This window comes from Leptodactylus fuscus, chromosome 4, assembly GCF_031893055.1.
Source record: "Leptodactylus fuscus isolate aLepFus1 chromosome 4, aLepFus1.hap2, whole genome shotgun sequence".
NCBI classification, from domain to species: domain Eukaryota; kingdom Metazoa; phylum Chordata; class Amphibia; order Anura; family Leptodactylidae; genus Leptodactylus; species Leptodactylus fuscus.
This window is the reverse complement of record NC_134268.1, coordinates 209,276,235-209,301,376: the sequence shown is the minus strand read 5'-3', so window position 1 is coordinate 209,301,376 and position 25,142 is coordinate 209,276,235. Positions and strand designations below refer to the sequence as shown.

Genomic DNA, 25,142 nt, shown 5'->3' with positions numbered 1-25,142 from the left:
TGCTCCAGCTCAGTCCTCTCTCTGTGTCTGTGTCGTGATGGCGGAGGACAGTGAGTCGGCGGCCAGCCAGCAGAGCCTGGAGCTGGACGATCAGGACACCTGCGGCATAGACGGCGACAACGAGGACGAGGCCGAACATGCCAAGGGGTGAGCCGGGGAGCGGTGGGTGGGGGCTGGGGCTGCTGCTGCGGGCATTGTGTGCTGCTGCTGCAGTGTGCGGCTACATAACATGCTGGACACACGTCACACACAGCGGCATGTGCCCAGCTCAGGCCAAGGTACCAGGCGGCCTGCAGAGGTGGCAGCAGCTCAGACCAGGAGAACTTTTATTCATGGAGCCCATCTCTGATGTGTTCTGTGCCCCCATACCCATCTAATCTATGTGCTGTGCCCTTATACCCACCTAATCTATGTGCTGTGCCCCCATACCCACCTCATCTATGTGCTGTGTCCCCATACCCACCTAATCTATGTGCTGTGCCCCCATACCCACCTCATCTATGTGCTGTGTCCCCATACCCACCTCATCTATGTGCTGTGCCCCCATACCCACCTCATCTATGTGCTGTGCCCTTATACCCACCTAATCTATGTGCTGTACCCCATACCCACCTCATCTATGTGCTGTGCCCCCATACCCACCTCATCTATGTGCTGTGCCCCCATACCCACCTCATCTATGTGCTGTGCCCCCATACCCGCCTCATCTATGTGCTGTGCCCCCATACCCGCCTCATCTATGTGCTGTGCCCCCATACCCACCTCTTCTGTGTGCGGTGCCCCCATACCCACCTCATCTATGTGCTGTGCCCCCATACCCGCCTCTACTATGTGCTGTGCCCCCATACCCACCTCATCTATGTGCTGTGCCCCCATACCCACCTCATCTATGTGCTGTGCCCCCATACCCACCTCATCTATGTGCTGTGTCCCCATACCCACCTCATCTGTGCTGTGCCCCCATACCCACCTCTACTGTGTGCTGTGCCCCCATACCCGCCTCATCTATGTGCTGTGCCCCCATACCCGCCTCATCTATGTGCTGTGCCCCCATACCCACCTCTTCTGTGTGCGGTGCCCCCATACCCACCTCATCTATGTGCTGTGCCCCCATACCCACCTCATCTATGTGCTGTGCCCCCATACCCGCCTCTACTATGTGCTGTGCCCCCATACCCACCTCATCTGTGCTGTGCCCCCATACCCGCCTCTACTATGTGCTGTGCCTCCATACCCACCTCATCTATGTGCTATGCCCCCATACCCACCTCTACTGTGCGCTGTACCCCCATACCCACCTCATCTATGTGCTGTGCCCCCATACCCGCCTCATCTATGTGCTGTACCCCCATACCCACCTCATCTATGTGCTGTGCCCCCATACCCGCCTCTACTGTGTGCTGTGCCCCCATACCCGCCTCTACTGTGTGCTGTGCCCCCATACCCCCCTCATCTATGTGCTGTGCCCCCATACCCACCTCATCTATGTGCTGTGCCCCCATACCCGCTTCTTCTATGTGCTGTGCCCCCATACCCGCTTCTTCTATGTGCTGTGCCCCCATACCCGCTTCTTCTATGTGCTGTGCCCCCATACCACCTCATCTATGTGCTGTGCCCCCATACCCGCTTCTTCTATGTGCTGTGCCCCCATACCCACCTCATCTATGTGCTGTGCCCCCATACCCGCCTCATCTATGTGCTGTGCCCCCATACCCACCTCATCTATGTGCTGTGCCCCCATACCCACCTCATCTATGTGCTGTGCCCCCATACCCACCTCATCTATGTGCTGTGCCCCCATACCCACCTCATCTATGTGCTGTGCCCCCATACCCACCTCATCTATGTGCTGTGTCCCCATACCCACCTCATCTATGTGCTGTGTCCCTGTGCTCACCTCTGGTGTGTTCTATGCCCTCCTTCAATGTGTGTTTTGCCTCCAATACCCTCCTCTGCTGCGTGCTTTGCCCCCTATACCCACCTCTGGCACATGCATTGGCACCCATGCCCACCTTCGGCGCCTGCTTTACCCCCATACCCACTTCCTGTGCGTGTTTTGTCCCCGTGCCCACCTCCGGCATGTGCATTGCCCCCCATACCCACCTCCTGTGCGTGCATTGCCCACATGCCACTTCCTGTTCACATTTTTGTCCTGTGGTCCACGTTCTGCAAGGTATTTTCTGTGCACCCCATATAGGGGCAGACCACACAACGTTTGCCCTGGTGCCCACCCTGTGTGTAGTCTGTATTCCTAGTGAGCAGCAGCTGCACCACTTGCCTGATTTCCCACCTGGAACGTCTCTTGCCCTAGATGAAGACTTACCCCCGCCGCCCCCATATCCGCACAGCACTCTTTGCCCCTCCCCCTAACGTGGCAGGAATGATGCTGTCACTGGCATCCTCAGCTCACCCTGGTTACGCTGCCGCAGGCTGCATTGCTCCTGACAACCACTCGCTGTCCTGTCACCTGCTCTTTGCTCTAATTTATTTCCAGGAAATCTCTTGCTTTCTCCAGACTGCCCTCACCAGGGGTGACATCTGCCCTGCCCCCCACAAGTGTGCCCGTACCCTGCGGGCTCCTGGGTCCTTCACCTTTTACCTAGAGAGCAATCCTCATCTCACTGTAACAAACAGCAGCCTCGCCGGCTTATGTGAACTGCGCCCTGTGCAGGCTGGGAGTTGTAGTTGTGTAATGATTGTGTCGTCCTTTTTATTTTGTGTGCAGTATATTGGGGTACAGCGGACATGTATCCGGAGCATCACTGTCATAGCTGTAGTGTTCCTGGGGCTAATATTGTGACTGTATGACTATTTTTAAGGAGGTGGGAAGATATGCTTTCATGAAGTTACATCCTGTATTATACTCCAGAGCTGCGCTCACTATTCTGCTGGTGCAGTCACTGTGTACATACATTACATTACTTATCCTGTATTATACTCCAGAGCTGCGCTCACTATTCTGCTGGTACAGTCACTGTGTACATACATTACATTACTTATCCTGTATTATACTCCAGAGCTGCGCTCACTATTCTGCTGGTACAGTCACTGTGTACATACATTACATTACTTATCCTGTATTATACTCCAGAGCTGCGCTCACTATTCTGCTGGTGCAGTCACTGTGTACATACATTACTTATCCTGTATTATACTCCAGAGCTGCGCTCACTATTCTGCTGGTACAGTCACTGTGTACATACATTACATTACTTATCCTGTATTATACTCCAGAGCTGCGCTCACTATTCTGCTGGTGCAGTCACTGTGTACATACATTTCATTACTTATCCTGTATTATACTCCAGTGCTGCGCTCACTATTCTGCTGGTACAGTCACTGTGTACATACATTACATTACTTATCCTGTATTATACACCAGAGCTGCGCTCACTATTCTGCTGGTGCAGTCACTGTGTACATACATTACATTACTTATCCTGTATTATACTCCAGAGCTGCGCTCACTATTCTGCTGGTGCAGTCACTGTGTACATACATTACATTACTTATCCTGTATTATACTCCAGAGCTGCGCTCACTATTCTGCTGGTACAGTCACTGTGTACATACATTACATTACTTATCCTGTATTATACTCCAGAGCTGCGCTCACTATTCTGCTGGTGTAGTCACTGTGTACATACATTACATTACTTATCCTGTATTATACTCCAGAGCTGCGCTCACTATTCTGCTGGTACAGTCACTGTGTACATACATTACATTACTTATCCTGTATTATACTCCAGAGCTGCGCTCACTATTCTGGGACACAGCTTGCAGACTCTCCATACTAGCTAAGCTTGTGTACTACAGAGGAATAGTCTACACTTCCAAGGAAGGAATTCTGGGAGATTTCAGCTCTGCAGCTTGCAGAATTCCTAGTTCAAAGAACTGCAGTGGGTTCCAGGTAAACTGCCGGTGCTGTTAGAATAGTCTCTTACCTAGGGCAGCCCTCTCTCCAGATTACTGGATGCCCCATCAGTCCACCTTTCGGGGTGAGGGAAGACCCCCTGTCTAATCTCCCTAGTGCTACATGTAATATATATATATAATCAGTCTGTCGCTCCTGTATCCTTAGACATCTGTCCTATTTGCACATCACTGAGAGTCCTTGCAGCACCCCAGTCTTTGTTCGGCGATCCTCTGCTCCCCCTTTCAGCCTCACCTATACGGGGGTCTCGCTGCAGTTGTTGGATACGTCATGGTGATGAGCTGTGGTCGCGGTGATGTGTGGGCTGCAGCACATGGAACGTTCTTCTCTCTGTCACAGATCGGTCTTGCACGTTTCTTCCTCAGCCTGTCGTGTGCAGCCCTGGATTACAGCAGAGCCTGGAGCGTCGCTGAGGGGGAGGCACCAACATGTCTTCCCATGTCAAGACGTTACGTACGCTCCTGGCACCCAGACGTTCCCCTGTAAAAGTTTATTGGACTGTAGATATAATCCTGTGATGGGAAACCCGTACCAGGGCCCCGCTTTATCGTGCTATATATTATCCTATATAATACTGGTGCCTTATGTTATAGGGGGGACTTTGGGCTCCTTCAGGCCCCAGTGATTCTCTATAGCCACGTGCGGGTACTGCTGTCTTACATGACTTTGGGCCCTGCGCAATATGGCGGTTAAAGGGGTTGTCTCCTCATTGATCTCCCTCCGCTCCTGTTCTGACTCTACTCTGGTTTCAGCGCTGCTTTCTGCTGCTGCGGGGACATATATATACAGGGCTGTGTGACTGCTGCAGTGATCACTTGTCCCTATTCCATTTTCGGTCACAGAAAGGGACCCTTATCTTTCATTTGCTTATTGGCTTTGCTGTACAGGTTGGAAGGAGGAGCAGAGCCATCTCATCCTCTTTTGTGAGATAGTAATTATTATATACTCCATAGAGAGAGGAAAGGCCTTATATGCACGTATGTCTGATTGTTGGGGGTCAGACTCCCCCCTACCCTTTTGTGATGACCACCACTTATGTCATCCTTATGGGAAGGGCAGGGATTTTCTGCAAGCCTGTAGAATCTTACGGAACGGCAGCTCGCAGATGCAACCATCGCCCTGTTATAATTGGGGTCTGAGGTCCCCTGTTCTGAGTGATTTCTTTCCCTCACTGATCACACATTTATCTCTGATTTTGTTTTTCTATAAAAAAAAATCTGTAATGGATAAAGCAAAGTTATCAAAAATTCTTTACAAATATTTTCTGCAATGTCTACAGTTGCAAAGCAGACCATTGTATCTTCATGGTAACAGACAACAAAGAAACCCCATGTAGTCAAATCCTGCAGTCCTATGTCTGGTTCCTTTATATCCTGCATTTGGGTTACTGATCCCCGGGGTTGTCCAGGATTTGTTGTTGTTGCATTAGGAAACCGAGGAAGGTGAAGAAAAGAAAAACTGACTCTTGTCCCCGGTTCTTCGGTGTTCCAGGTCGCTCTCGGGCCTAAGGAAAGGGCACAGGTGACATCTCCGTTTCCTCCCTTAGGCCATGGTTGTCTTCAGTCGTCAGGGACGTCCGCCAGAAAAGTCCAGGGTCACCTTGGGAATTTTTCACTTTTCCTGGCCTGCAATAATAAAATATGTTGGACACCCTTCTTTAAGGCTCCGTTCCCACGGAGTAACGCACCGCTCATTCTGACATGTAAAAATGGGTGCCGACTTACGCGTGCTACACATTGACATCAATGCGAGGCTTTATCAATGTGTAAGACTGCGCCCATTGAAGTCAATGGGATTCTGTTTTACAGCGCTCACTCTGACACGTGTTTATGTGTCAGAATGAGCGGCGCGTTACTCCGTGGGAACAGAGCCTAAGGGTGCAGACTATTTTAGACCTTAGAATGCAACAATTTTTTTTGTTTTCCCACCTTCTCATTTCATTGGCCTTAACTTTTTTTTTTTTTTTTTCTCACCAATATAACTGTATAAGGACTTTTTTTTGCAGGACAAGTTGCATTTTTAGATGACACCATTTTGGGGGACATGTAGGTTCTTTAAAAACCCTCCCATCCTCCTATTGTTTTTATGAAATTCACTCATGAACTAAATCACGATGAATCGATTATTTTGCCTCAGTCAGAATTCGTGAGCTACTCTTTTAGGACACTCCCCTTTTTAATGCCACGCCCCTATTTATATGCCACAGGTGCACCGTGTAATAAAAATGACAGGGCAGATTTTTCAGCGGGTTATTATGACTGGTGATACCAAATGTATGTAGTTTCTACGTTTTACTACTAAATAAAATCATCTAAAAAAAAAAGTTACGTGAGAACTTGTTTTTTGTGGGACAAGCTATAGTTTTTATTGGGTACGTGTATCTTTTGGAGCACTTTTTATGCAACCCTTTGGTGGAGGTTGGGAGTGACGTATCCAAAAAGCAATCCGTTTTTGTTCTCCAACCACCGTGGTAACTTTTCGGAGTGCCTTTTTAAGCGCATAGATGCAGAAACAACAGTAAGGGGTTAATGTGCCAGGATCTGCGTTATCTCCAGTTTCGGCAGCGAGAGCGGTATGTTATGTAATACAGTTGACATCGTGGTTTGATGGCACGGGCACTGCTTAACCCCATCATGGCCCTAAACACTACTTGCCTACTCAGTATGATGTACCCCGTTCCCACGGAGTAATGCTCCGCTCATTTACACACGTGTCAGAGCGAGGCGCTTCAAAACAGAGCCCATTGACTTCAATGGGTGCCGGTCTTACGCGCGCTACAACATTGAAATCAATGGGTTATAAAGCCTCCCATTGATTTCAATGTTTAGCGCGCGTAAGACCGGCACCCATTGAAGTCAATGGGATCTGTTTTGAAGCGCCTCGCTCTGACACGTGTATACGTGTGTAAATGAGCGGCGCGTTACTCCGTGGGAACGGGGCCTAAGAGTACCGTGCAGGACAGAAAGTAGGGGGTCCGATACAAAGGAACATGGCCGCAGGATCAGACTACACAGGGTTGGTTTGTAGTCTGTTGCGATGGAAACAAATAGGTCTGCACAGCACTTTACCTAACTAGTCTAGGCCATACTGGGATCACCCGCTCTGCATGAGACAGACCCAGCAGAAAATAAAATTAAAAGTAAAATCAGATTATTCTGAGTAATTTTCCGTGACATAAAGGTTTTTTTTTTTTACAACCCCTTTAAATATTGGAAATCTTGTGACTATTCTATTACCTTTCCGAGTCCTACAAGTCCCCTTTTGTAACCGGACCATTATTTCACTTGCGGTGAAATCGGCCCTGCGTAGAGCTGAAGTGCCGTTACATGTGCGTCTCCGGTTGCGAGCCTCTTTTCCCAGCTCTTAGTGTTGCAGACATTCTCGTGGTCTCGCGTAGACAAATATTGCCGTCTGCTAAATCCTCTCTGAGCGCCGACTGTTGGGATGTGGATTATGTAGAGTCAATTAATAAACCATCAAGCACTCTCTTAGCGGGCTGGCATATGTCACCGACAACACTGCGCCCATTATACGGAGCCGCCCCCCGCTGCCCAGCACCAGCCCCTGGCATTATCAGAGCTCTAATACCATCAGGTTATTTATAGATGATATTAAAGGGGTTGTCCAGGACTTGTGTATTGAGGGTAAGTCATCACTATCTGAACTGTTGGGGGTCTGACACCCGGCACCCCCACATATCAGTTTCTTGCAGTGGTCGGTCGGCCTTTCGGTAGCACAGTCCCATTTCGTTCAATGGGGCTAAGCTGCAATACGAAGCGCTGTGCTTGGTATTCATGGTATTCAAGTGGTGGTGAAGACATCAACTTCCTCTGCAAATTCTACCATATGAACCTAGCCCAAGAGTACACCCTGCTGTAGACATACACTCCGCACCCTTATCAACAATGACACAGACAGAACGTTGATTTAATGGAGACAGTGTAATACCTTGTTTCCCCTGCGGGGGCACTGCAGGGTTTTAAACTTACTACCAGGTTCTTAGCTTTACACCTGATCACTTGGGTTCAAGCATTGAGACACACCATGATCAGCTTATTATCGGAGGACCCCTCTCTTGTCCATGGGTGTGTCTGGGGTGGCAGCTCAGTATCTTTACTTAGGACCAGTGGATGGTATCAGACTTAACCCATGGAGAGGCGCTGTATTTTGATGGGAGAAATATAAAGTAGTTTACATTATGATAGTAAGTGCCCCTTAAAAGGCACATGGAATATGGGGCAGATAGACTTGTATATAACATGTGGCAATTAAAGGGGTTGTGTAGGCCTCAACACTCACCTGAACACTGCACCCCCTTCAAATAGCTGATCGGCCGGGGTGTCGGACAGAGTATAGGTCACCAATTTAAAAGTCCCAGAAAACCCCTTTAAGACCGGGTGTACCCAGCGACTTTGGCTGATAACTTATTTTACAGCCCTGATTTGGACACGGACATGACCGCCCTGACCAAACCTGTAGGATTTTTTTGGTGCCAGTTTGCACATGGCCACAATGTCTCGGGTCGAATCCGAGCTTGTGCAGGGACCTGTTATTTTTATGACCTGGTAGTCCCTAAATTGCTTGGTGATATCCATGGCTCCGTATAGTCACTGTACACACACGACACGTGGACATTTCAGTATAAACAAGCCGCACCGGGACCGGATTTACTGAAGAGGTCGAATACTTTCAGGCCTCGCAAAATTAACCCTTAACACTGAGATCCCTGGTCTGTGGTGTTGTAGTATCACAGCCTTATCGGTGTAGTTGTTGGTTTGGGACAGATCTGCCATCCTATAGTAAGAACTAATACCCCGTAGTGCCGCAGAGAGTCTGCGCTTGTACCGCAGGAGGTGGAAGCGTCTCTCCATTCGCTCGCGCTGTCCCTGAGCTTTTCCTTTGCCGTTGCAGCAGTTCTGTCTTTGCCTGCACAGTTTCCAGGGTGATGTTGGATGCTACACCTAAATATTTGTGCCCCCTCCTCCTCCGGTATGTAGTATTCCAACCCGTTCTCCTGCAGCACACTATACACTTTATATGAATTTTTGGTCATTTTTGGCCTTGTGGTTATGACCCGGCTATCCCCATGCTCGCTACTTCCTGTGACTAGCCTTTCCTTTGACTAGTGCAAGGAAGGGTGATGTCAGTGCAAGGGCCAAGTGAAGGGGACCCCTCCCCATCAAGATGTCCATATGCCATAGGTATCAGGTAGGACTTGCTTTCTACTTATCCATAGCAAGGCCTAGCAGTGCAGTTATAGTTCTGCAGACTCCAGAGCTGAAATCTCCCAGCATGACCCGTGCCGTGCATTCTGTAGGACAAGCGAAGTGTCCCCCTGAATTATCACAGCACAGGGGCTTGTTATCGACTATTTTCGATACCCAGCTGAATTGTGAATGCAGCTCTGGAGCTTACCGTTGGCCATAAGGTAACTAATGCAATGTGTCTAGAAAGTATAGCGTAGAATGGCGATAAAAGGTTACGTTTATGGGGCAGCAAATGAAGATGTGGATTCATGTGATGGGGCCCCTGTTTCTTAAAATTTGTAGCTTTTTTGGAGAGCACATTTTGCATTATGAAGAATTTCCGTAATAATTACATTTCCGTTGTAATGTCCCTCAAACAGAAGCCCGTCCGGGGATCTTGGCGCTAAAAAGAAGAAGAAGAAGCAAAAACGGAAAAAGGAAAAGCCAAATTCTGGGGGTACCAAGTCAGACTCTGCATCCGATTCTCAAGAGATCAGGACACAGCAACCTTCTAAGGTAAAGGAGCGCTGCTCTTCATTCCAAGGTGCAAAGTCACGTCAGGTTCAGTGTTCTGGGGTGGAGTGCGAGTCCTGGGTGTGAAGGTAACCAGAGCAAGATCTGCACGGGGTCTGGATGTTCATCCTTAGTCTATTGAGTGTATTTCAGGGACTTCACTTCCCCACCCCCTGTAAGGTTAGTATCATGATGATCCCACACTTACACACTGAACCTTATGGATGGATCAGAGACTGTACAGTAGCGCAGCAATAAACCGCACAATTGCGAGGACTGACTCGTGAGCAAGCAAGTACTATGCACTGCTCCAGCTTCCATCAAGCTAGTATTCTCTAACTATCTGCAAGTGAACTGCTGAGGAATTTTCACAGCTGCCAGAGGGGAAAGGAGGCTGACTGGGCACTGTATTTATTACAACCAGATGAGGAAGGAGACTGATTGTGGACTAAACTTACAGCTATTCTGCCAGATGGGGAAGGAGACTGACTAGGAACTATATTCACAGCTGCCTTCAGCTTTGTAAGGGGAAGACGACTGACTGGGGACTATATTTACAGCTGTGCTGCCAGATGGGGAAGGAGATTGACTGGGAACTATATTCACAGCTGCCTGAAGGGGAAGACGACTGACTGGAGACTGTATTTACAGCTATACTGCTAAATGTAAGCTGCATATGTTTACAGCAGCCAGAGGGGAAAGGAGACTGACTGGTGATATTGAGCACTGGGTTGCACGAGCGTATGCAAAGGGTTTTGGAAGAAAACCTAGAGAAGGTCACATGATAGTACACAGCAGTGGTGTTGAGGGAAGCCCAGAGAAGGGATAATGGATGAAAGAGGTATGTTTTATGGGTATAAGCCTTGCAGTGTAGTTTAAAATAACATTGAATAATTTTTTGGAACATTTTGTATGAACATGATTGGTGGGATTGTTGCCCCACCTCCAGTGGTCAGAGTTGCGGTTCAGTTACCCCCTGCCCAGCTTCCTCTTGTAGTATAATGGTGTGCCCATCGCTCCCCTCCTTCTCCACTGGACACTGCATATGACCCCACACGTTACCAGTAGTCACCCCCATACATGCACCTCCCCAATAGTCATAGTAGACGTCCCGTCCCTCCTCCCTTTCCTCTCCAGTCAGTCACTACAAGGCTCAGCGGACCATCCTCTTCCCAGGAGTCAATGCAAGGCCGCTCCCTCCTTCTCAGGGCCGGTAGTCTTTTGGCCAAGTGATCACTTTCGTAGACCGTTTACTGACGTCTGTGGTCCGTTCCGCTGCCATCATGAAACCCCTGGGTCTACAATGTAGATAAAAAGTCAAATATTCCCTGTTTCTTTACACCTACCCCTCGTGCAGTAAAAATAATGGTCTAGTGTGTGACTATATGTCGTAAAGAAAAAGAACATCTTGTAATTAGATTTCCAGTGCGCGCCGCGCCGCTGACAGACAGAAATACGCTGTGTACCTTTGCTCTGAATTATTTATTTTCATCGGTTCCTCGCGGCAGCTGCTTTACACGGGGTCACTGGGGACAAGTTAAGTAAACAATTTATTTGTATAGAGAACAGTGGGCCGCTCTGTGCCGGGCTGCCTCTAGTCTGCTCCAGTGTAGGTTACGCTTAGGCTTTTCTAATTAGGTGTATTATCCCATCACTTGGTATAGGGTGTCCCTGTTTGATATTACAGCTATATTTTATTTCAGCACTCCGTATATGTCTTTGCGGGGTGTGTACGCATCAATGACGGTATTGGCTGCTTCTGATCCTACTATATTCCACTGTATTAAGTTGGAGTTACGAGCATCATATACAGTAGTATAGCAGGACTGATCATTTTTCCACGTTGATCTGTCAAAGGCAGCAACTACGGAATGTTATCCTTTCTCTGATGTCACTTCCTGCTCTGCAGCTATTGGCTGAAGCTTCACTACACAGACTTCCTGCTCTGCCCGCCCCTCTGCATTCCTACATTTAAAGGAGCTAGAAATGAATGAGAAAAAAAAATCTTGTCGGAAAATGGGGGTTAGAGCAGGTTAAAGGGTTGGCCGGGGGGGTTAAGATTACTTTAACTGATCCGGTGGACAATGGATGATGGACCCAGGGGTGATCGGAACCAATCCCCAACACCCGGGTCCTTCCTCCTCTGATCTCACTGGAAATTACCTGTGCAATGGCGGATGGATGACCATAGTAGAACCAGTCCCCGACCACTAGGTCTCTCCTCCTCTGACCTTACCGGCAATTACCCTGTGCTATGGGGGATGACTGACCATAGTAGAGCCGTCCCCTGGGTACAGGTAAGAAGGGGCGAAGTGACCTAGAGGTTTGGCACTGGTTCCATTCTCATGACCCGGGGTTCGGATCCAGCTGGAATCCTTGGGTTCATCATCCAGTGTCCACTGGATCATTTAAGGTAATATTAACTCCCTGGACTCCCCTTTTTAACCCCTGCAGAGACATAAAATATCAATAACTATATATTCATCTCTCCGTTCAGCCAAGGAAACGGCGGAGAGTCTCCATTTGGGTCCTCAGGTACTCTCTACTGGATCCCTGGTGTTCATTTTTTTTAAGCATCTGGAGGGGTTAAAAAAGTTGGAATACCCTGGGGCAACATGGTGGCTCTGTGATTAACACTGCAGCCTCACAGCACTGGAGTGCTGGGTTCGAATCCTGCCAGGAACAACATCTGCAAGGAGTTTGTATGTTCTCCCCGTGTTTGCGTGGCTTTCCTCCCATTCTACAAAGACATAGGAAAAATAAATTTAACCCCTTTAACTACTATCATATCAGAGGAGAGTGTTCCTGCTACAGAAAGCTTCCTCCTAGCCAGAGGTCACTTTAATGTGAGAGGAATAATTCTGTTTTTTGTTCTCTTTCTTTACTCCATTCTTGCAAGTTGGGACAGGACAGGATCAAAGAAGAGGAGGATATCATGGTAAGTGCTGCTGTTTTTCTTATGCCCTTGTGATACGTTTAGGGCTTCTGCTCTTTCTATGATCATATTATTAACTAAAAGATCAAGAAAGGGCATAAGGGGGTGTTTTAGGGGTTAACCATCTTGTAACTGGTTTGTAGAGATGGTGCGTCGGGTCATGCACTCAGGCTGCTGCTCCGTTCATCTCTATGGGACTGTCAGAGATACTTGAGCTATTTACTCAGCCCATAGAGGTAAGTGGAGTTGCAATGCATGACTGATGCTCTATTGATACAGACTCCAGGGGTACTCCATTCGCATGAAAGTGGGGGTCTCCTATGGAAAAAGAGTACCCCTTGAAGCAGTTGCTCCTGGGACAGAAGGCTGGGAGAAGTTGAAATATGAAAAAAACAACCATACTTACCTGTCTCCAGCTTCTCTGGTCTTCCCCATCATTGTCTAGTCCAGTGGTGCCCGTAGCACTTGCTTTGGTGGAAGTCCTCGCTGCACGGGACGACTAAGGACAATCAGGAACGGAGCCGGGACGCTACCTGTGAGTAATATCCCGGTTCCTTTCCCGTTACCATTGATCGGCGTCTGTGATCACTTGTGGCAAGGAGCATGCCCACAAGCACTGTGGTGGGGAATGGCAGGAACAGGTGAGTATGGGTTTTTTTTTTATATGTTTCACTTTTCCCGGCCTACTACCCCAGTTATGTATCTCCTGGACCTTAAAGGTGTTTTCCAGAACAAGATTGATTTTTCATAGTCCTGACTTCATCAGGATGTGATCTGTGGGGTCCAACACTCAGCCGTTGCAGAAGCCTCGGAGGGCCACTACTATGTAATGGACGGGGCTTCTGCACCGCTCCTATCGCTTATTACATGCTGCCTGTATATTAGCAGTTTCTGGCACCCGGAGGCTGCTGTAACAGTTGATTTGTGTGGGGTCCCGGATATCCGACCCCTACCTATAGCATACTGTCCTGTGGATTGGTCAACAGTATGAAAAATCGATTTGGGTCAGGAAAACACGTTTTACAAAACATTTGTTAAAACCATTTTACGTCATCCTTACCTACGGTTGTCTCCTTAGAATCCCGCTATACCAATGCAAAAGCTCCAGGATATTCAGAGAGCCATGGAGCTCCTTTCTGCTTGCCAGGGACCAGCGAAGAACCTTGATGAGGCAAGCAAACGTAAATACCAGTTTTGGGATACGCAGCCTGTACCGAAACTTAGTAAGTTGGCATTGGGGGACTCGCTGTTTATGTAGTTCTTGTTTTACTGTGTTCACATATATTTGCATGTGATCTTAAAGGGCTTGTCCGTGACTGTGATATTAACTGCTTTGTCACTACTTACCAAGCACAGCGCCATACTTATTATAGTGGCTGCGCTTGGAACTGCGGCCTAGCTCCAATAATTTGAAGGGGATTGAGCGTTAACATGGTCACGTGACCAATGGACATGATGTCACTAGCCTGGTGCACCGTATCACAGTCCTGGACAACGCCTTTAAGAGGACCTCTATGTAGGAAGAGCGGTCACAGTGGTCTATCATGATGCTATTCCCCACAGCACTCTTATAAGGTGGCTACTGCTAGTCATCTCACCGTTTTTTGGAGTTTTGTCCTACTTATAAGGAATTTGATGAAAGAAATTGTTTGCAAATATGAAAAACTGGTAAGAAAATTTGATCCAGAGAAGAGATCTAACATTTACTGAAAAAGTATGGCGCCACCTAGTGTTCAAAGTGCATAGCAATGTGCATGTCCACCTACATAGTACTGGCGGACATGCTCAGGCACACAGATCCTGCCCCAACAGCAGAGGGCGACACATGGAAGAAAAAAGGGTGAAAAATGACATTTATTGTAACACTGTGATGACCGGCCTTCAGGACTCATAGTATAACAATGATGCTTGAGATAACACCTTTATGTTATAGCAGGAAACCAAAGTACTCAGGAAAACCACTATGATAACAGCTCGTGCTGCTATTACTCTAGTTACCGCCAAATCTGCTGCGATATTTTGTATCTACAGTGTAGTTTCAACTTTTGGTTCAGTTTCCTATGACAGAACTTCATGGTAGGTTAGCAAGAAGTGGCGCACAAAAGGAAGACGGCAGAACCTCATGGTCAGACGACATGGGTCTTCTTGTAGTCGGATACCATGGAGATGTATAACAGGTGTAGAAACAAGATGGCAGGTTCTTAAAGGGGCTCTATCAGCAAAATCCTGCTGCTAGAGCCCCACATATGCGTGAATAGCCTTTAAAAAGGCTATTCAGGCACCGGTAAAGTTATATTAAACTACCCCCCCCCCCTTCCCCCGTTTTAAAATAATAACCTAAAAAAGAATGTGCTCTACTTACGGATCGTGCACGCTGGGTGGGCATTCAGGGTGTGTCTTCATCTTCATCCCCGCCTCTTCTTCCTCCGATGTCCTCCGGTCCCGTCTTCTTCCAGCGCTCGCTCGCGGACACTGGTATTAAAAAACCGGCTTGGGCGCATGCGCAGTAGCATGCGGCTTCTATTACGGCTACTGCGCATAGGCATCGGAGGAAGAAGAGGCGTGGATGAAGAAGAAGACACCCTGAATGCCCACCCACCATGCACGATGTGTAAGTAGATCATATTATTTTTTAGGGTTGTATTTTAAAACGGGGGGGGGGGGGGGGGGGGGGGGTAGTTTAATATAACATTTACGGTGCCTGAATAGCCTTTTTAAAGGCTATTCACGCATATGTGGGGCTCTAGCAGCATGATTTTGCTGATAGAGCCCCTTTAAGTCTCTACATTGTGGGTAGGACATGGTCATTTCCTGGTGCTACCTGCGTTTGTGGCTTTGTCTGTTGACACCTGCGTTTTCCATTACAGATGAAATTATAACCTGTCACGGTGCGATCGAACCCGACAAGGACAACATACGCCAAGAGCCATACTCTCTGCCTCAGGGTTTCATGTGGGACACGTTAGACCTGAGCAATGCCGAGGTGGTAAGTTCGCAAGTCCGGGGTATCTTCACTGATGGATGAAGTAATGCACACTAGTAACAGAGCCCTCCCCCTCCCCCCCCCCCCCCCCGCAGTTATCATATACTGAGTTTAGTATTCAAAATGGCCGCCCTGGCAGTATGCTATGGAATTGTCTCCTCAATGAATAAAGCTGGTTGTTCTTGGCCGTGGTAAAAGGTGTAACTTGAACCGTCTGGGCCCCCTCAGGCTTTAGGGCCTGGTAGTGATTGCTACCTCTGCATGTCCTATAGCTATGGTTAGGCTTCTTCTTCTCTATAGACCTCATTGTAACTGTGATGTCTCTCTTGTCTTCTATCCACCAACCAGCTAAAAGAACTTTACACTTTGCTGAATGAGAATTACGTGGAGGACGATGATAACATGTTCCGGTTTGACTATTCACCGGAGTTTTTACAATGGTGAGTATCTATAGTAAAGATGAGATTATATTGTCCACCATGATAACCTCGGTCCCTTGTCAACGTAAAGAAATCTTTAATGTTTTTTCATTTCTTGCTTTTATATTGAGACACAATGTTTGGAAGTTACAGGCCCAAAGCCTGAGGCTGCACTACTTATTAGAGCAGTATTGTCTAATACTGCCTTTGTGGCCCATCGCAACCAATCACTGAGCAGCTTTCATTTTAAAAGGCCAGGAGACAAAATGAAAGCTGGGCTGTGACTGGTTGATATGGACAACGTGGAGGGGTTTTAATTTTTGACAGTGTAATAAATCTCCCCCGTTTTTCCGGTTTTCTGTCAAATTTAGTGTTAAAATAAAACAAAATACATTCATCTCGTCACATGTAGACACATAAGGCACACAGTGCTGTGCCGGACATTGGAGACCACTAGCACGTGACGTATCCCATTGATTTAAAGGGATTATGCACCTTTCGAAAATTGATGGCCTTTCCTTAAAGGGGTTTTCTAGGACTTCCAAGATGATGACCTATCCTTAAGATGGCTCATCAATTGAAGATCCATGGGGGTCTCACACCTGGGACCCCTGTGGATTGACTCTTTGAAGCGGCAGCCACACTCCCTCAGGCCAGGTTCATTGGTCACATCGCCTATTCTAGGTCATCCATTATAAAGCCTGGAAAACCCCTTTAACTGCTTCCCGCCAACAGCATTTTTTTTTGTTTTTTTTTGTTTTTACTTGGCAACACGATCCCGGACCTGGAGTTTGGGCCGGGAAAATGGTGCCTTGGTCAGCTTTGACTAAGGCATCGGAGGGGTTAATGCTCCCGATCGGTGCGCACACTGACGGGGGCCATTAGCGCTGGGTGTCTACTGTATAAAACAGTAGACACCCGGCGGTTATGGTGGCCAACCGGCTCCCAGGTGGCCGCCATAGTTAAACACCCGGCATCCACCGTACTAGTACGGCGGATGTCGGGAAGGGGTTAAGATAAGCCACCAGTTTTAGATGGGTGATGGATGGTTTTAGATTTCTGCGGTGTGTTCCTCCTGGCATTGTTTACATGACTTTTTCCTTATCTATTGCAGGGCGCTGCGTCCTCCGGGCTGGCTGTCTCAGTGGCATTGTGGTGTTCGAGTGTCTTCCAACAAGAAACTAGTTGGTTTTATCAGTGCTGTACCAGCGACAATCCGTATTTATGACAAGTAAGTAGGATTTGAGTGTCAGTCAGTGGCTGTACGTGGTGGCGTGGAATAACAGTGCCACTAGTCTGTTTACTGTAGGTTAGGGGTCTCGAACACGCGGGCTGCATGCGGCCCCTGAAGTTGTTATTTGCAGCCGGTTCCAAAGTTTTCCTATTTCCTGTGGCGCAGGCTTCGGCCTACAAGCTTGGGGTAGCTTGAGTGTGGATACTTACCTCTCTGCTCCCTGCCATCTCTCTTTCCATGCTCCAGATGCCCATAGGTTACAGCAGGGCACTCGGCGTAGGGAATAGTTCATGCCCAGGAGTAATGGGTTTGGTATTGCCTGGGGGTCACTGGTGGGAGGACATTAAACTGTGCGGGGCCACCGGTGGGGCTAATATAACAATAGTATTGTATTCTTATGATCACCGGGGTCAGACCCCTGGGACCTCCACTGATCATACCCTCGGTATAAGTTATCAGTTTGGCATAACCCTTTTAAGAGCCACACAATGAGTGACAGCTTTAGGGCACTTTAAGAATGGGGTGTACGCCTCGTATACCATGAGAAGTTATGTCGTCCATGACACCATCACTCTGTTTTATTCAGTATGAAGAAGATGGTAGAAATCAATTTCCTTTGTGTCCATAAAAAGCTGCGATCAAAGCGCGTGGCTCCAGTCCTCATCCGAGAGATAACCCGGAGGGTCAACCTGGAGGGGATTTTCCAAGCCGTGTATACAGCAGGGGTTGTACTACCAAAGCCGGTGTCAACATGCAGGTATAGTATTTATGCCTGCACTATGGCAGAATATATACTGGTATGTAACGTCCACGTGATGTCATACTCTATGCCGGGACTGCAAACCTTGTTTGATTCTCTATACCTAATGTAATAAACACAGTGACTGCACCAGCAGAATAGTGAGCGCAGCTCTGGAGTATAATACAGGATAAGTAATGTAATGTATGTACACAGTGACTGCACCAGCAGAATAGTGAGTGCAGCTCCGGAGTATAATACAGGATAAGTAATGTAATGTATGTACACAGTGACTGGACCAGGAGAATAGTGAGCGCAGCTCTGGAGTATAATACAGGATAAGTAATGTAATGTATGTACACAGTGACTGGACCAGCAGAATAGTGAGTGCAGCTCTGGAGTATAATACAGGATAAGTAATGTAATGTATGTACACAGTGACTGTACCAGCAGAATAGTGAGCGCAGCTCTGGAGTATAATACAGGATAAGTAATGTAATGTATGTACACAGTGACTGCACCAGCAGAATAGTGAGTGCAGCTCCGGAGTATAATACAGGATAAGTAATGTAATGTATGTACACAGTGACTGTACCAGCAGAATAGTGAGTGCAGCTCTGGAGTATAATACAGTATAAGTAATGTATGTACACAGTGACTGTACCAGCAGAATAGTGAGTGCAGCTCCGGAGTATAATACAGGATAAGTAATATAATGTATGTACTCAGTGACTGTACCAGCAGAATAGTGAGTGCAGCTCTGGAGTATAATACAGGATGTAACTCCGGATAAGTACAGGATATATAGATAATGCATTCACAACATTACTCAGATACATTTACGTACAGTCTGTAGGTTGAGAAGAAGATGGCTGCTAGCATATATTCATTTTGCATTGTAAAAGACATTGTATTTTGTCTGTCCCTTCCAGACGTCTTACTTTGGCAGCTCGTGCGTGTTCTAATGAGATTTCTTGGAGACGTGCTTCTCCTGTAAGGCCAAAGGCTCAGATGTAAAACTCACTAAACAAATAAAGAATTCCTTAATTCTAAAGGGACAGCTCTGCAAATATCATCTCTAGAGCCAGTAGAGAGCGGGCGTCTTCCTGTGTCTTGGCTCTTACTTATATGTTCCTTGATGGGATCTTGTCCCAGAATGCAGCAGTGATGACACAATGTACAAACATGGGGTCTTTATATGTTAGGAAGAATCTGGTTGTTGTCTGATTTCATACTGTCCACGTTGTGGGCCCAGATTCTGTGTTTTGGGGCTCAGGATTTACTATAATTCCCCTAAGCTCAGGGGCTGCACTTCAGGGGGGTTCTGGGATTGCTCCTCCTCTCTAGTCTCATTGTTTTTGGGCAATAGTTGCCCCCTGTCATAAGACTGCACCTCTCCTGTAGTATCCCGGGCTCTAGAGTCGGTCGTGTTTTAGCCGCTTCACTATTTGGCGACACAGACTCCGTAAACAGACGTGTACCCGCTCCCCCCCGGAGTCTTTATGCCTCGTAAAATCCGATTCTCCTGCTTTTTTGTTTTTCAACCATTAGCCTTTGTGGCTGCGCAAATAACGCGCCGACCTTGGCTCCCCCTACGGATACCGTGTACCAAAGAGGGGGATCAAGGTTTGGCTGCGAAGACGTTTCTAAAAGTAGATTTCAGACAAGAAGGCAAACTTTGTATGCGGAAGCCGTCCGGGGGTACAAAGAATGTTTTTCACCGAGAGTGTGCCTGTAATGAGAATATGGGGATTGGGGCGGGGGGTTAACCTCTTCACTGCTGGTCTAGGGGAAGATTAATGATGTGTTTGTCCCCTTGCAGGTACTGGCATCGCTCCTTGAACCCTCGAAAACTGGTGGAGGTGAAGTTCTCACACCTCAGTCGACATATGACGTTACAGAGGACCATCAAACTATACCGACTGCCAGACGTAAGTAACCCTAGACTGTAAGGCCTTGTTCACACGACGGTGTGTGGCGGATCTAACGTCCATTAACAACGTCTCTTAAAGAGGACCTTTCACCATATCTGGGCACATGCAGTGTTATATACTGCCAGAAAGCTGACAGTGCGCTGAATTCAGTGCACTGTCGGCTTTCCCGATCCGTGCCCGGTGTAAAGCGCTATCGGTCCCGGTACCGTAGCGCTTTACAGTCAGAAGGGCGTTTCTGACCATTAGCCAGAGACGTCCTTCTGCCTCGCGGCGCCAATCGCGCTGTACTGTGGAGCCGGAAGGAACGCCCCCTCCCTCTCCTGCTAATGCTCGTCTACGGACAAGCTGTGTGAGCAGAGGGAGGGGGGAGTTCCTCCCCGCTCCACAGCACAGCGCGATTGGCGCCGCGAGGCAGAAGGACGTCTCTGGCTAATGGTCAGAAACGCCCTTCTGACCATAGAAGAGCTACGGTACCGGGCCGTAAGCTCTTCACACTGGGCACAGATCGGGAAAGCCTTTCTGGCAGTATATAACACTGCATGTGCCCGGATATGGTGAAAGGTCCTCTTTAATGTACGTTTTGCTTCCATTCCATTTTTGAGACTTGAAGAGGTGAAAATTCTTCTTAAAGGAGCCCAACCATTTATCTGATGGTTAGATGATAAATTGCTTATTACTGGGGATCTGACCACTGAGCCCCCGCCCATCCTGAGATTTTTTTCCCCCTGTTGTGAATGTGGCCCCCCTGCTCCATTCACCTCAATGGGAACGCCATATATAGCCGAAACAACTGAGACCGCCATCGATCAGCAATTTATACTGTATCCTATGTCTATAGGATAAATGGGATTTTCATGGCATGATCCCTTTAATAAACCTGGTCAATGTTTGAGGCCGTCCTAAAGATAGAGAACCAAAACTAAAAGGTTTCCAAAATTTTTATAATGATGACCTGACCTCAGTGGGGTCTGACTCCTTATTGAAGGGGTCATGGCTTCAGCCGCTTCTTATTGACGGTGATACCATGTCCGCCGGACTTCTGCAGCTCTGTCAAGTGAATGGGATTGAGCTGCACTTTTCCTAGGATATTGATTACTGCAGCCTCCTCTCTAGCGCCACACGTTGTATAGTGGTCATGCTTGGATTTGCAGCTCAGCTTCATTCATTCATAGGCTCGCTGCAATATCCAATATGCACCGGTTCCCTGTTAAAACCACCCCTTCTGTCTATGTATACTGGGCTGCAGTGATGACATTGCCGCAACACTACGTGATTGGTTGCGGCAGTCCCGTTTCTCTACCAGCGCAGTCAGCACTGATCGGGAGCGCCAGAACGGTAGGAGATCCGAGATGGCTTTCGATGCTCCATTTTGTTCAGATGATTATAGAGCAGACCTTATCCTGCTGCGAGACATCGGAACAAAATCCCCCTTTGAAATCAATGAGGGATGTCATCTAAGTGCCTTCCTCCTTAAATCACCCCCCCTACCCCTAGGCCTGCATACTCGGTGGTGTGCATACCTAATAGCTAATACCTAACAAGTTTCTTGCTCATCCCAGACACCCCTTTTAAGATTTTTCCATCTATCCATCATTATCATGGCCTCCGGAGCTCCTAATGGAGTGACTAATAGCTCTGAACAGTTCTTCTCTTCCTATTAATAAGGTCACAAAGACCGCCGGCCTACGACCAATGGAGAAGAAAGACGTCCCGATGGTCCAGCAGTTACTAAATAACTATCTGAGCCAGTTTCACCTCGCTCCGGTCCTGGATGAAGAGGAGGTTTCACATTGGTTTTTCCCTCAGGATAACATCATTGATACCTTTGTGGTAGAGGTAAGTCTCCATTCTCTGCCCAGTCCTGGGTAATGGCTTACATGGATGCCCCATTGATTTTCGTAGCAGTCATGCTGGTGCCCTGGCCAGTCTGTACCAGTATTAATACTGGCACCAGCTCCGGATTTTCCTTAGTAACAGCTCATATAGAGGATTGTAAGGAGAATGTTACAGCCTGTTTTATGATAAGATGGAAGTTAGATAGGTTAATAAAGTATATGACAAAAATGGGAGTATACAGAATGCCAGTCTAGATGAACTCCACCTTCGTGTGTATTGGTACCGAAGAGGGGAGATATTGGTAAGGGGACCGGTGGTGGTCTTAAAGGTACAACCCACATCTGTCATATTTACTGAATATCCTGTAGTGAAGATGAGACTATCCCTTTAAACCTTTGCGCATGTTTCCTCTGCAGAATTCTAGCGGTGTATTGACGGACTTCTTCAGTTTTTACACGTTACCTTCCACAGTCATGCATCACCCCATGCATAAAACTCTCAAAGCAGCGTATTCCTTCTACAACGTCCACACAGAGACGCCACTCCTGGACCTCATGAATGATGCGCTGATCATCGCCAAATTAGTAAGTGGCCTCTACTCTTACTGACGTTCCTTCCATAGAATCCAAATGTGATGTGTGTGGAGATATATATATATATATATATATATATATATATATATATATATATATATATATATATATATTGTGGTGGTCTGGCCGGTTGTCGGCCCCCTATTATTTAGAAAAAAAAAAACAACCCAGACATCCCTTATTTCAAGCGCCAGTTAACCCCTCGTATTCCTATCTTTCGGCAGAAAGGATTTGATGTGTTCAACGCCCTCGACCTGATGGAAAACAAAACTTTCTTGGAAAAACTAAAGTTTGGCATAGGAGATGGCAATTTGCAGTACTACTTGTTTAACTGGAGATGCCCAGCTATGGACTCTGAAAAGGTGAGACGATACCAGTGATGGAGAACCTTTTAGAGACCCCGTGCCCAAACTGCAACCCAAAACCCATTCATTTATCACAAAGTGCCAACACGGCAGTTTTGCCTTAATACTGTGTAGATGGTCTGTGATAATATCACGTGTCTGCTATAAAACAGATACTGCGTGATAAAAATAGTGACGGGTCCCAACACCGTACAATCTGCACCACAGTGGCTCCCACACAGTACAGTCTGCTCCACAGTGGCCCCCACACAGTACAATCTGCTCCACAGTGGCCCCCACACACAGTACAATCTGCTCCACAGTGGCCCCCACACACAGTACAATCTGCTCCACAGTGGCCCCCACACAGTACAATCTGCTCCACAATGGGCCCCACCCAGTACAATCTGCTCCCCAGTGGCCCCCACACAGTACAATCTGCTGCACAGTGGCCCATACACAGTACAATCTGCTGCACAGTAGCCCCCACCCAGTATAATCTGTTCCACAGATGGGTGCCCACGGAGAGTGCTCTGAGTGCCATATCTGGCACACATGCCATAAGTTCACCATCACGGGACTATACTGACCTGGTACAGGGGAGACATATGGGAAGATGTTTGATGGAATCCTCATCCTTTAAAACTTCTTAAAGGGAATGTGTCGCAAGAAAATAACTTTATTTTTCTAAGTTTTCATGCTTTTTTTCATGCATATATTTAAGGATTTTTATTTTTATTTTAAAGAATTTTCCTATAAACCTAATACTAGACTGACATGCCAATTCTGTAGGGATTTTCTTTCCAGCATTGACATCACAGACTGGATTACAATGGAAGATGACGCCTCTATAGATAACACCACTGACCCTTCCTTACATCACTACTGACCATAGATGATGTCACAGCTTATCTCCTCCCCCTCCCTGTACTGAGCATGTCTAGAAAGCTCTCCCATAGACCTCAATGAGTCGGCTCCAGTCTATTGCTGCCTGTGGCCACTAGACTGCTGTAAAGCAGATCACTAAATGCTGTTAACAGAGCAGAAGCTCAGGCAAGATGGCCGCCCCCATAATCATGTACAGGAAACACTGATGTTTTTTCTCTTGTCTTTAGGTTGGTCTGGTATTACAGTAACCTCCGCCATAGTCGACCACCTCAGTCATTCGACGCACAGGTCAGGAGCTGCTCTTCAGGAAGGACAAGCACAAAGTGAATGCAGATACCGGAGCCGGGTAACGTGAAGGAAAGGAAGTAGCGGCCTGGGGAGCTTTGCCACCACACAGACATTATACCGCGTCGTCGTCATTTCCTCCAGGCGCACGTCCTTTATTTACAGGAATACAACCAACCCCCACAGCGCGACAAAGAATCCAAGTGAAGCACACATTCCTTTACGTGTGGACGGGTTAGACTTCTCAAGGACACGACCGACCATTTGGTCTTCACGTCACCATCATTCTTTTTATACGGATCGGACTGCGGGATTGCATGTAGAATAAACTCTTCAGATTCGGGCAACGCACCATCGGACGGAGCGTCGCAACCATCTGGTTATCTGAGGGCCAAAACCCAATGACTGTACAATGGATCGCTGGCCCCTTCTGCCCCCGGTGCCTGTGATATTAGCCCCCTCCCTGTTTTTGCTTTCAAGCTTGTTTGTGTCATTAAATACCGGGGGGAAACGGTCAGTCCGAGGATAACATCGCCGTGTCTCCGCGATTGGCAATACTAAAATCTCGTCATTTGTAATGAATAGATGAATGGGCGCGCTAGTGTTATGTTTATAGTAAATACGATGACAACGTTGGTGGTGTGCGCGCGCCGCGTCGCCTTCGTGTTCTCCGGACGACGTCCGAGCAGAGCTTTCAGTAAGTTATGTCTGGGTGCAGCAATCCCTGTAGTACATGAACTTCTGTATCTGTGTCCCCATGACAACACTTCCTGGCTCTGTGCTTTATCATTGGGCATCATAAAAACCACCCGAACCTTTTTAAAAAAAAAAAAAAAATTAAAGGGTACCTGAGTTTTCATCAAATGTTGATGCTCTTGTTGGGCCGCCTGTTCTGACTGTATAAGCCTTCATACATGATGTCCTATCAATGTTTCTGTTGTTAATAATCACATTATGGCTGAAACACCTTTTACATATAAGTCTGAGGCAGGGGCTGTGCACAATAAGGAGCGGTCTGCCCTTCCCCCACACATTACTGATAATGTTTAGAGATGAGCGAACACTGTTCGGAACAGCACGTTCACATAGAAATGAATGGAAGCAGCCGGCACACGGGGGGGGGGGGTTAAGCGCCCGGCCGCCGGCAAAGTTTACGTGCCAGCTGCTTCCTTTCATTTCTATGGGAGCGTGCTGTTCGGATCGGCTGATCCGAACAGTGTTCGCTCATCTCTAATAATGTTCTTCCATTCTGCCAG

General features: G+C 47.5%; 1 protein-coding gene across 1 annotated transcript; it reads left to right on the top strand.

Moving 5' to 3' along the window:
* Positions 1-24,518, top strand: NMT2 (N-myristoyltransferase 2). The gene is made up of 13 exons (XM_075271648.1): positions 1-147; positions 9,564-9,699; positions 12,596-12,634; positions 13,710-13,854; positions 15,499-15,617; positions 15,963-16,054; positions 17,148-17,264; positions 17,854-18,024; positions 19,829-19,937; positions 21,606-21,776; positions 22,193-22,360; positions 22,594-22,731; positions 23,829-24,518. The coding sequence occupies exons 1-13, from the start codon at positions 38-40 to the stop codon at positions 23,847-23,849; spliced, it is 1,536 nt and encodes a 511-aa protein (XP_075127749.1). The 5' UTR covers positions 1-37; the 3' UTR covers positions 23,850-24,518.
* Positions 24,519-25,142: the final 624 nt, after the last annotated feature.

Bases quoted from the DNA above. Each gene is read 5' to 3' on its own strand.
- NMT2 (XM_075271648.1), top strand. From the start codon at position 38: ATGGCGGAGGACAGTGAGTCGGCGGCCAGCCAGCAGAGCCTGGAGCTG. The intron at 148-9,563 runs GTGAGCCGGGGA...TCCCTCAAACAG, and splicing joins GAGGCCGAACATGCCAAGGG to AAGCCCGTCCGGGGATCTTG. The intron at 17,265-17,853 runs GTAAGTAGGATT...TGTTTTATTCAG, and splicing joins ACAATCCGTATTTATGACAA to TATGAAGAAGATGGTAGAAA.